Source organism: Dipodomys ordii, unplaced genomic scaffold (genome assembly GCF_000151885.1).
Source record: "Dipodomys ordii isolate 6190 unplaced genomic scaffold, Dord_2.0 Scaffold76, whole genome shotgun sequence".
Lineage (NCBI taxonomy): Eukaryota > Metazoa > Chordata > Mammalia > Rodentia > Heteromyidae > Dipodomys > Dipodomys ordii.
Window position 1 is genome coordinate 4455005 of NW_012267292.1, and position 12096 is coordinate 4467100.

General features: G+C 40.7%; 1 protein-coding gene across 1 annotated transcript; it reads right to left on the bottom strand.

Annotated features, from left to right (window-relative positions):
- Window positions 1-231: 231 nt before the first annotated feature.
- Window positions 232-11820, bottom strand: Mturn (maturin, neural progenitor differentiation regulator homolog (Xenopus)). The gene is made up of 2 exons (XM_013024384.1): window positions 11686-11820; window positions 232-1228 (listed from the first exon to the last, which is right to left on the bottom strand). The coding sequence occupies exons 1-2, from the start codon at window positions 11818-11820 to the stop codon at window positions 1118-1120; spliced, it is 246 nt and encodes an 81-aa protein (XP_012879838.1). The 3' UTR covers window positions 232-1117.
- Window positions 11821-12096: the final 276 nt, after the last annotated feature.

The following is a 12096-nucleotide window of genomic DNA, read 5'->3' on the forward strand; positions in this document are numbered from 1 at the left end:
AAATGATTGTTCGCTAAATGATTACAGCAATGGGTTGTCCATATATTTTTTTCATTACAACACCCTCTTTTAAACAAGCTACCCTATGATACAGCTTCCTACTTTCATGCACTTTTAAGTATTCACTGTCATCTGGAACATTAATGTACTTGGTTATAATTTAAATAAATGACATAGGGAACTTTTTCTTGACTTAAGAATAAAAGATTAAGAAAGTAAAGGATTTCATGATAATTTTTACATTTTTTTTATTCTGCTTTTTTAAAATTTATCTATGGCTTCAAAGTTTAAGTAGCACTTACTTGGATTCTGGGTGTTTTCATGATTTCCTAAGTTGCCATTTTATTATGAAGGTAAATGTGTCATTTTATATGTGAGACATTTTATAAACAGCTTTTAAAAAATCAGTAAATTATATCTGTCATCCCCTTTGTTTTCCACTATTAGATTTTTTTTACGTGGCTTTGTTATTGTCAGGTTAAAAAACCCAGCTGACCATGCAAGTAACAATTTACACCTAACCAGGAACCAGCTGCTACATACCCAAGTAGCTCGGTAATGGAGAAGCTCTTCCAAGGTTCCTTGGCCTCTTACCATCTTAATCCAAAGTGAAGCAATTATCCTTTCTGCTTTTGCATGTGAATTTGCACTTGAGTTAGTTATTAAAACTCATGCTTTATAAGCAAAATCTTTTGCTGACAAATATTTAAAAAGTATATAAAAACCGTAGGTCGAGTATCTCCTCTGCCATGCTTTTCCTCAGCAAGGTCACTTGTAAGAGCTCAAAACAAATCCTTAACACGTTCAGAGTTCTCTTCATTCCAATCACTGAATATTAATCCTCCAACATAAACTCAAGAGAGAAACAGGCAGCCACAGAATGGACTCTAAATTGAAAGTGCAAAGCCTACCAAGACAATTCCATAGACACTTCTCTGAAGCCAAACCTAAATCCAAGTGATGACACAGCTCATTACAGAGATTGTGTGATCATTACAAAGCTGGGAACAAATGTCCTGTTTCCAAGTGCTAATGCAGAAGGCTACACCTGGAGCACGTGACTCACTTAGGGTACCACGAAGCTCACTATCCTTTTCCAGAAGGTGCCCTTGAGGAGTTATTGCTGACTAACACCCATTTGGGGGTGGTCCGCCTCTGGCTCTTCCTCTTCCACATCTGCACTGTATTCTTCAAATGCATCATCATCTGCATCTGGAAGTCCCAGCAACTACAGGAAGAGAACAAGAGGCGGGAAGACAATTAAACATCACATCTGAATTCAATGGCAACTCAGCTAAGATTCCTAAGGTATCTAACTAGTATTGTTTTTAACTAACTTAGCCCCACATGAACTAGTACCCAAAGAGCTCAGTTTTAATAGGAAGCTAAGAGTCTCTATATTTACGGAAGGTTGCAACACACAAAAAAACCTATCACATCTGCAGAGATGTTTAATATCTCTACATCCAGGATATAAATGGTAGTATATGATGAAGAGGGTTGATGTCTCATCAAGATGTCAAATATAAACCTCTGTCTTCTTCCCTAAAAGCTCTATATATGTATCCCCAAAAAGGAAATAATATGGCTTCTTACCCAACTTGAATTACTTTTCTTTCTCTTCTCTTACTGTCCTGGCTAGTATTCCAATATAATACTGAATAAGAAAGGGGAGAGTAGATACCCTTGTCTCTTTCTGACTTTAGAGAAAATGTTTTCCATTTTCTGCATTTAGTACAATGTGTATTACGTTGCCATGTAGTCCTTCTATTTCCAGTTAGGCTTTTTATCATGAAGGGACACTGAATTTTGTCAAAGGCTATTCTGCATTTATTGAGGTAATCACGCATGTGTATTTGGTCCTTAATTGTAAGTTTATGTGCTGTATAAGATGTAGTGATTTGTATATGTTAAACAATCCTAGCACCCCTGAAGTGAAACTAATCTGATCACATTGTTTTAATGCATAGTGAATTTCATAAATACTTTATTGAAAATTTTTCTATCTATGTTCAGCAAGAAACATGTCTATACTTTTGTCCTTACCATGTTTTAGCATCAGGGTAATAATTGCTTCAAAAAATACTTCCTTATCATCGTTCAAAACTAGCCCAAGCAGGAAAGTCTATGAGATTCTTATCTCCAATTAAGCACAAAAAAAACCAGAAGTGGGGCCATGACTCAAGTGGCAGAGCACTAGCCTCACAAAAGCTCAGGGAAAGCAACTGAGCCTTGCGGTCTAAACCCCAGGAGCAGCGCATGCGCGCACGCAGACACACACACACACACACACACACACACACACCTACCTTCCTTTTCCATTCTATAGAATATATGAGGGAAAGGAAATAGATGAGGAAATATAAGAGGAAAAGCCTGAAAATCAGGCAATCAATCCATCTGGTCTAGGCTATTCCTAGTTGGGATCCTTTCTGGTGGTACTGGAGTATGACCTCAGACTCACTATCCATAGGCACTCTACCACTTCAGCCATGCCTCTGTACCTTCTATTCTCAACATGTTTTAGGTAAAACCTTGCCCAAGATAGCCCAAATGGAGGCAATCCTATTTACATTTCTTGCCATTGCTGGGTTGACAGACGTGCTGTCATGCCCAGACTCTTTTCTGTTGAGATGGGTCTTGTAAACTTTTTTTACTAGAATGGCATGAAACTGCAATGCTCTGGATCTCATGTAGCTACAGTAATGGGTACGTACTGGTGTACCCAGATACCAGCTGAGGAGGGGGGCTCTCATAAACCTTTTGCACAGGCTGGCCTTGAACCATGCCACCCACATAGTTAGCATTACAAGTGTGAGCCACAAGCTACGGGGCAACTTTTTGTTAATTCTTTCATCTCAGTGCTTTTTCAAATAATGTTCTCATGGTTTACATCCTGTTGGTTCAATTTTAGAAAGTCAAATGCACCTGGACATTTCCTCTAGATTTTCAATTCATTAGAAGCGTAATTCACTTAGTGGAGCTGCTGGGTGGTGACTACTTGAAGTCCTGGGTTCAGAATGATGAAGCTCAGGGGAAAACATCAAGGTCAGTTAACAATGATATCATGAATAACAGGGGCGAAGCTGAGGTATGAATATACCTATTTGTCTTCCTTGTCTACTACTGGGTCTTCTTCAACCCAAACCATAGCTTAGCATGTCTCATTGAAGGGGACCTAGCATACCAACTGTAAACCATTACCACTTGCTTCCCCCACCCCTCCTCTTTCTAGCCCCTTACCTAAACTTTATGTATGACATCAACGCAGATAGTTAGAGTGTCTGCCTTGGGCAGGAAGTATTTTGACCATTCTTTTCAGCGCAGTTTACCTCTTGCACTTTCAGAGTGGGTCAAGCTATTTTCTGGACTTCGTGGGCACCTTAATAAAGGGCTTTAAGGTGTGCTGACAAGTTATAGGAAAAGACACTGGAACTGGAGTCTGGATGCCACGGCTCTAGTTAACTGGGCCTTAATTCTGCCAAGCCACTGCCTCAGTTAGCTTCAGAAGAAGTATCTGTAAATCAGGAACCAAGACAATAGTCTACCTCACAGGGCAGGGCATCTCCAGAGCTCTGAGAAGGTAAAATTGCTACGTTGCTCAGTAGTCTAGCCACAGGAAATGCATCTCGTTAAACTCTATTGCTTCACATACTTGAAGTTCAGTCTGTGAAAGAGTCTTCCACTTCAGTCTGCTTCCAACCACTTCTATGCCTCTCTTCTGCTGTATGGTTGGCTACTGGTTCTCCCTTGCTGTGAGTTAGCAAGAAGAAGCAAACTTTTTTCTTCCAGCTTCTTGATCTGATTCCTAGACTTGCATTCAAAATCTACTGAACCAAATAACTTTATTATAATTCAGATTTATCAGTAATGGATAATATTATCAACTTACTATCTGTTAGGCACTGTCTTAAGCAAGTTAATTTGTTTTGTCCTCATAATAACCCTATGGGTTCAGTGTTACTATTATTATTCCTTTGCAGGTAAGACCTAAAGAAGTTGAGTGGATGCTCTAGATCACTTTGGAAGGGGCGAAGTAAGATTTAAACCCCAGTGATCTGTTGTAGCTATCAGCTATATCCATCAGGCTACCTTGAACTTGCCTACTTAGTGCTGACCAGCTAGAGGTTTCAATGTTACTGCAAAATACATGCTTTTTCTTGGAATGAGCAGTGCTAAAGTCTATATGTACCTGCATACAATCTGGATGTAAATATAGAATAGAAAATACCAGACTAACGCTGTCTAAAATTCCAGAAGGGGGGTGGTGGTAGACAATTCTAAATTTAACTTCTGGATCCAAATCTTCCCCAGTGAAGAGGGACTAAAGCGTGGTGAGGATCTTGGAGTCTTTGCTCCATTTCCTATTTGGAAAAGGAACTGGGCCAGTGAAAGATGGTGTGCCAGGTACCGTTAAATGGATCTCGACAGTTAAAACTCAAGCATTCCTATTTCAGCAATTGGGGTGCAGTGGTGGAGAAAAAAATAAGTTTGGAGAAGGATCTCTGATCACAAAGCATCCCTTGGGAAAATCCATCCATGAAGAGCTGTATTAGGAGGAGAACTACAAATGCTTGAGAATTAAAATTCTTCAAACACTGAGCAATAGTTACCTGTGGACTAATACCCTCTTTCGAACACTCTCAGACAATGATGTGAACTACTTGAAGTCTAGTCTACACAGTGGGCTGATATATTTATACTGGTAGAGGAGGTATATGTGGGCTAGAGAGTGCCTTCCAGAAGCTAGTGAATATATTAGTTACCGTGTAGTTTCAAAGGTCCCTGCATACGGCTTCAAGAAACTCCCTGAAGCAATATTTCTCACACTTTTACTGTGTGTGTTAGTTACCTAGTAATCTACCTAGAATGTAGATCATAACTCAGTGAGTTTCAGGTGGGACTTGCCTCTTTATTTCCAACCATTTCCCAGGTAATGGGACATTCCTATTCCAAGAACCTGACTCAGAACCTGAAGCATCTGGGGGAATTAAGATTATTTGTTTTAATGATCCACAGTGCTGCCAGTACCAAGAAACCCATACTAGAATCCTGGTCAATTGGTCCATCTGATTAGGTGGCAACACCATGAGGAAAATGAATGGATATGAGTAATAGGTGCTCTATCATTTTTTCAGGGGCTATTGCACTTTATAAAAAAGACAAGGTTCATAATTCCAGTGGATAGAAAAATTATAAAATACAGAATCCAAAGGGAAATGATAAAATTGCAATGAATAACACTGGATGGAATATATTCAAAGTCACACTTGTAATATTTCTCTTGACCTTTTGTGAACCTCTCAAGCAGCTTCACACAGCTTCTGTGGCCAGACCACAGAAATAGAACTGTGGCTACAGTAGTAGAGAGCTAGCCCTGAGGAAAAATAGCAAAGGAATAGTGTCTAGGCTATGAGTTCAAGTCCCAATATGTGTGTGTGCACACATACACACACACACACACATACACACACACACACAAAGATATTAAAATAGTGAAGAAAAGTTGAATAGCATGGTCATCATGATTGAGCATCATTACCATTGCGTATTATCTAATTCAATCATGTGACAGCCAGCACCACCAGTAACTGACAGTCACTTAAATGAGAAAAATGCAGGACCAGGGCAGTAGTGTCTGCTAATAGATGGAAGCAATGGCCTGTGTGATATTGTCATTTGCATGCAAGTCCTACTGGGATAGAATGTCCCAGTGGCAAGAGAAAAATAAGGAAGGAAGCAGACCTCCCTGGGTGATCTTCATTAGTGAAAGAGGTGCTTGGAAGGCAGTGGAATGGGGTCTCTGAGGAGGAAGGATGGCCATATACCTCCAATGAACCAGCCACATGCTAGAAACAGAGACCAACTCTGGCAGACTCAGTCTGACTCAGAAACTTCCCGCGAATCCACAGGATGGTGAATCAGATCACTCCCCATCTGTAAAGCCAGGACTACTGAGGGAGAGCAACTTGCAAGGGTACAACTCCCTCTTCTGGTGCATTTCTAAGGACTCTGAGGGGAAGCCATCAAAAATGTGCTCTACCTGAAAAACCTACAATGGAATTTCTATGATCCCATTGCCTGGCACTCTTATATTCCTAGAACTTCTATTGCACTTTAAATCATGTCATTTTTAAACACAGAGTTTTAAAATAATACAGTCTTTCCCCATATCTTCTAAGTTTTTTTATCATGTAGCCATCATAGAAGAAATGTGAAAAATTAAAAGATATCCATAACCCTGAAGCTCTTTGATAGAATGCCTTCTGGGGGAACAGGGCCACCCAGTATCTTCTTTGTGACCCTAATATCTAATAGGTTAAGCTATACGGATTAGCTCCGCAGCGAGAATTTGTTGCTTTGTCAAAAATCAATGTTGTTTTAGCTTCCCATACTTTAAAGAAATTTCTGGGCTGGGAAGGTGGCTCAGTGGTAGAGCGCTTGCCTTGCATGCTCGAGGCCCTGGGTTCGATTCCTCAGCACCACATAAGCAAAAAGAAAAAAGCCGGAAGTGGCGCTGTGGCTCAAGTGGTAGAGCGCTAGCCTTGAGCTGAAGAGCTGAGGGACAGCGCCCAGGCCCAGAGTTCAGGCCCCACGACCCCCTCCCCCCCCCCAAAAAAAGAAATTTCTTCTCCTAGCTTCTGATAAACACATGTTGAAATCTCCCTACAAATTGTTTTCTTTCTCCACCAAAAATCTAAAAAATTGAAGGCTCTGCTCACTTCTCAAATCATATTTTTGCCTGACATCTTCACCCGATCCACATCAATAGTGACACTGATTTAATGCTTACAACACGAAGTCCTCAACCAAAACTGGGTTATTTAATCTTCACAGTAAACCTAAGGTAATGATCATCATTTGCCTCCTAAGTTCACAAAGGAATAAACTGAGAAAGAGAGGTAATGAAATATGCCTAAGGTCATCACATAGCCAGCAAGGGAGAAAACTTAGCATTTGAACCCTAACAGCCTGCCAAGAGAGTTTGAGTTCTTCACCACGGTAAGATCTTGATTCCATTTTACTTAAATATTTCCTGTTCATAAACATCCTCTCAGATGTACTTCCTCATGGAAATCTGCATGGTGGAATAAACTGAGCAGGAACAGGATTCGTTTGCTTCTACTGCCCAACACTTCACAGAATGCCTGAAGCAAAATGCCTGCTCTGTCTTTTACCCTAGGCTTTCCCTCTGTTAGGTGGCTGTCTATCCTTCTAGTAGCTTCCTGACAACAATAACTGGGGCATGCTATGTACTTCTGGGTTCTATGTACTGGGTACTATGTACTGCTTTTCATCCTCAGAATACGCCCCTGTCAATAATTTGATGCATTTTTTTAAATGAGTCAAGTAGAAAAAATAAGATAGTGAGAAAGAAAAGGATTATTTTTTATAAAAACTATAACTTCTCTTTTAAAATCCAATGACAGACTTCCTAGGGGTAAGAACTCTATGACATTAATTGTTTTGGAGGAGGGAAAAATGGAGAAAGGGTTAAAAGTACACAGCTCTGGAAGTATGCATGCTGACAGGCAGAACACTTGGTTGGTTTGGTCTGAGCCTTGGTCATGCAGTGGTATGTTACTGAGAAAGACCAAAAGGTAACTGTTCTGGACATGACTGTGAGCACTTATCTTCAGGAAGGTCAACTTATCTTCAGATGGGTCTCACTGAGGCCCATCTAAATCCTAGTTCTGGCACTTGCTGGCTACGTAACCTGAAGCCCCAGTAGGCAGCATAAAGCTACCAATACACAAGTCTTCATCTCTCTAAAGGAGAATACACTGACTGAGCAGGGGATGTTCATGGGCTGATGCTGAAAGCCACGCATCCCAAGTCTAGGCTGTGGCTGTCCTAAGTCTAAGCAAACACATTCCTTCCCTGGGTGGCCTCTGGAAAGAGCAGCTGCTGGTACACACTGAATCAATGAGTATCATAAACCTGTAGCACTGGAGTGAGAACTTCTCCAACAAGTACTTTCGATGACCGCAACAGCAGCTGAATCTCTCCTGTGTATGGTTTCTAAACTCAAACAGCACCACTGGGAAGACATGCCTTGTGCAGTGGGAATGGAAAGGGAACAAGTCTCCCTACTAATCTAAGGCCCCATGGAAGGAAGGGGTTGTGTCACTTGCTCTTATTCAATGAGGGAAAACCCAAACGCCCTCAGCCACTTGGCCCTAAGGTAACTCTGGGAAAGGGTCTCCCTCGTGACTGTGCTGAAGGGAAGGCCAAGCAGAGGGCATCCAGTATGTAAGACTTTCTGCCTTAGTTTTTCCCCTGCCATCCCTTCCCTCCTACCTCCACAACTAAGGCTACAACGCTTGATAAGAAATGCACTCATTGCCTTGCCCATGTAACTGTAACCCCTCTGTACAGTATTTTCACAATAAAAAACTTATTAAAAAAAAACCACTTTCTGCAAGAGGGAGCACTGCCTCTGCTCAAGTCCTCAGCCCCTTAAGAGCAGTATCCCAGTCTACAAATTAAGGTTGTTCCATGTTACTAATAAAACCAGCATCGTGGAATCAAATCTGTCTCCATTAACACATACAGCTTTATGTATGAAAAATACACAACCTGTCCAACTCCTTGTAGCTATGTTTTTGATGGTGTGGGGACCATTTTTTTTTTGTCTTTGCTTTACATGTAACTGCCTAGTTATCAAAATTCCTAATTTAGAGCCAGGTGCTAGTGGCTCACCTCTGTAATCCTAGCTATTCAGGAAGCTAAGATCTAATGCACCTGGTTCAAAACCAACCCAGGCAAGAAAGTCCTTAAGACTCTTATATCCAATTAACTGGCAAAACTGAAAGTAGAGCTGTGGTTCAAGTGGTAGAATGCCACTTGAGCAAAAAAGCTAAGGGACAGAATCCAAAAGGATTCTGGCTGGAGTTTACTTTCTCCCAGGCATGTCAATTCTACATGCTTTGTTTGCCAGCATGAAAACTGAGGTGCAGACTAAGAAATGTATCACTAGAAGAAACTAGAAGCAAAGGGAATGCTTGTTAGCATTTTATTTGTGTATTTATTTATTGCCAGTCCTGGGGTTTGAATTGAGGGCCTGGGTGTTGTGCCTGAGACTCTGTGCTTAAGGCTAATTCTTTAGCACTTGAGCCATGGTACCACTTCTGGCTTTTCTGAGTAGTTTATCAGAGATAAGAGTCTCATGTTCCTGCCTGAGCTGGCTTTGAACCATGATCCTCAGATCTCAGCTTCCTGAGTAGCTAGGATTACAGGCATGAGCCACCAGTGCCAGGCTCAGAAGGAGTCTTTTAAATTGCAAAATCAGACCTTCTAGCTTTTGATTTCATCAATCACTCTCCATTATTTCTGAGGTAAAGCCACATCCTCCTCCAACTGTAAGGACCCTAGTCTCTGGGCTCCTCTCTCAAGGGTTCAGGTCTCTTCCCCTTCAGCCATATTGGGGCCCCTCTCCCATGGACCTGTGTCCATTCTCACCTCAGAGGCCTTCAGTTCTCTACACTACTTTCCTCCCAGATTTCCCCATATTTCATTCCTGATTTCAAGGTTTTATTCCAGAGAAATCTTCCCTGATTCCTTAATCAAAACTTAGCACTGTGCATTTCTTTCTTTCCTTCTTGGTACTTGTCACCAACACAGTATACATTGTACTTGTTTGTTCACATATTTGGTTTAAGTGGTAGGACTAGGACAGGAAAGGGTGCCACAAGCACAGTGGGTACTAACCCAGGCTTACTGAGGGACAGTGATTTCAATCACATGCCAATTTTGAATAAGGCAAACTAGGTTAGAAAATTAGCAAACAAAAATGAACTGGTTGGATGAATGATACAAAGCAGACATTGTGATAAAAGCCACTGGAATTCCATTTCTTATAATGGCTAATTCTTTCACTGAGAACAACTAAAATGTGAGAGAAATTACAGTATGTTAAATACCAGAAATGCTTTCTTAAACATATTGAAAAATTAGTACCTGGGGAGATAAGCTTAACACAAAAAGCTGCTTCATCCTGAGGGTTTTTGCTAATTTAGAGCTCCATCACATTTTCAGTCTGAGTCAAGGAGACCAAAGGAAAAGCCTGGGGTCCTCCAAAGAAACACACTAAACTGCATTCAATTGAAGCTGGGATTCCCCCAAGATCCACACTCCTAGGACAAGGATAAACTACAACAGACCAGATCTGTAGTATGGCTTGTCCTCTCCTGAATTATTTGAAAGACAACACACCTCCAATTGTTGAAAGTGGTTTCAGGCTGGTAGTACATTCAAGATCTGGCAGGCTAACAGTAGTCCTCTCCAGATAAAGATACTGGTGTCATAGGCTGAAATTGATCAAAACTTTCAAATATACTATCCCACAACCAGAGATAACATAACACACAAAGAAAAACAAGATAGAAGACTGAGACCCAATAGAATAATAAAACAGCAAACAGACTTCCAAATCTCAAGATATCTAAAATCAGATATAGGTTGTTACTATACAAAGAAGCTTGAAAATGTCAGTGGAGAAGCATTAATAATAGTTTAAGCCAGGCACCAGTTATTCTGTAAGACCAGCTATTCAGGAAGATGAGAGCTGAGAATTGCAGGTTAAAGCCAGTGTAGACAGGAAAGTCCACGAGACTTTTATTTCCAATAAACAACTCAAAGAAAAAAAAGCCAGAAATGGAGCTGTGGCTCATGGGTATCAGTCTCAGCAAAAAAAAAAAAAAAAAGAAAGAAAGAAGGCAAGAAAGAAAGAAAGAAAGAAAGAAAGAAAGAAAGAAAGAAAGAAAGAAAGAAAGAAAGAAAGAAAGAAAGAAAAGAAAACCTCAAGGACAGGATCCAAGCCCTAAGTTCAATCACCAGCACACACACACACACACACAAGTTTTAGAAATAAACACAAATTCTAAAGCAAATACTGTTGAACATACAGGAGTACTTCTGGTGAGCCGAGAACTGAAGCTGCCAGGAATGTTGTAATGCTGGTAATGGCTTTATTCTTCCAATGAGGATAGGAAATCTTCAAAAAGTAAGGTGAATATTCACTTTACATGTCTATCAGTTAGCCTGAAAATAAACTATCAGTTTGCCAGAGAAATACAGATTCTTAAATCCCAAGACACGGAGAGGAAAGAAGCAAACTCTACATCAGGGAAAAGAATAAAGCAAGCATCCAACTTCATCCTTCTCCACACCTAAAAACATGGAGGCATAAACTTTAAATAGGTTTTGAAAAACCCCACTGTCGTCATAGTTGTCGTCGTCGTCTTCCTCCTCCTCCTCCTCCTTCCTCAGGGTCAGACACTGTCCCTTAGCTTTTGCGCTCAAGGCTGGCACTCTAGCACTTCAGTCAGACCTCTATTTCCAGTTTTTTTGCTGGCTAATTGGAAATAGGTCTCACAGAATTTCCTACCTGAGCTGAGTTTGAAAAAAGATCCTCAGATCTCAGCCTCCTGAGTAGCTAGAATCACAGGTGTAAGACAGACTTCCAATATCTCTGAGGCTGTTTACTTCCAACTAACAGGGATTTTTAACTCAAGCAATGCTAGAAATAACCATCATCTCTTCACTCAACAGCTCTAAACACTAGCTACTATCTTTACATCACAGAGTACATAAAAGAAAAACAATTAGTCATCCCAGGTTTTGCCCTGCCCCAGCCATGGTACAAATCAAATATAACCACTGAAGGGACAAGTGGACACCTACAGGTCTGAAGGACTTGAACACTTTTTCCAAAACTTCATGGAGTGTCTTCTTGCCGCAGGAAGATATGTAATCCTGTGCTAACTGCAAGAAAGGCAGGCAGTCTTCACTCTCGCTCCACACGTGCTGTGCACCCATGCATGGGCAAGGAGAAAACAAAGACATACAAGTCATTACCACTGGTATGAATACCGAACACCATGCAAAAGAAATTTTTTAATTTAACATGAGTTTGAAGACATCTTTTATTATTCTATAATGATATCTATACATTCATTCTTAATTTACATGGTCGGGGACCAGAAAAATGTCAAATCCCCAGAGAACTTTCCAAGATTTTTGGCTCAAAGAAAATCTCACCTGCTCCATCCGCACATCCATTCTTAGGTAAATGAGGGCAGCAGAGAAAGTAAT

What these genes read in the sequence shown, in the direction of transcription:
- Mturn (XM_013024384.1), bottom strand. Translation starts at nt 11,820, where the DNA reads ATGGGTGCACAGCACGTGTGGAGCGAGAGTGAAGACTGCCTGCCTTTC. An exon ending in TGTTCAAGTCCTTCAGACCT is followed by an intron (nt 1,229 to 11,685) that starts GTAGGTGTCCAC and finishes CTCTTCCTGTAG; the next exon opens with TTGCTGGGACTTCCAGATGC.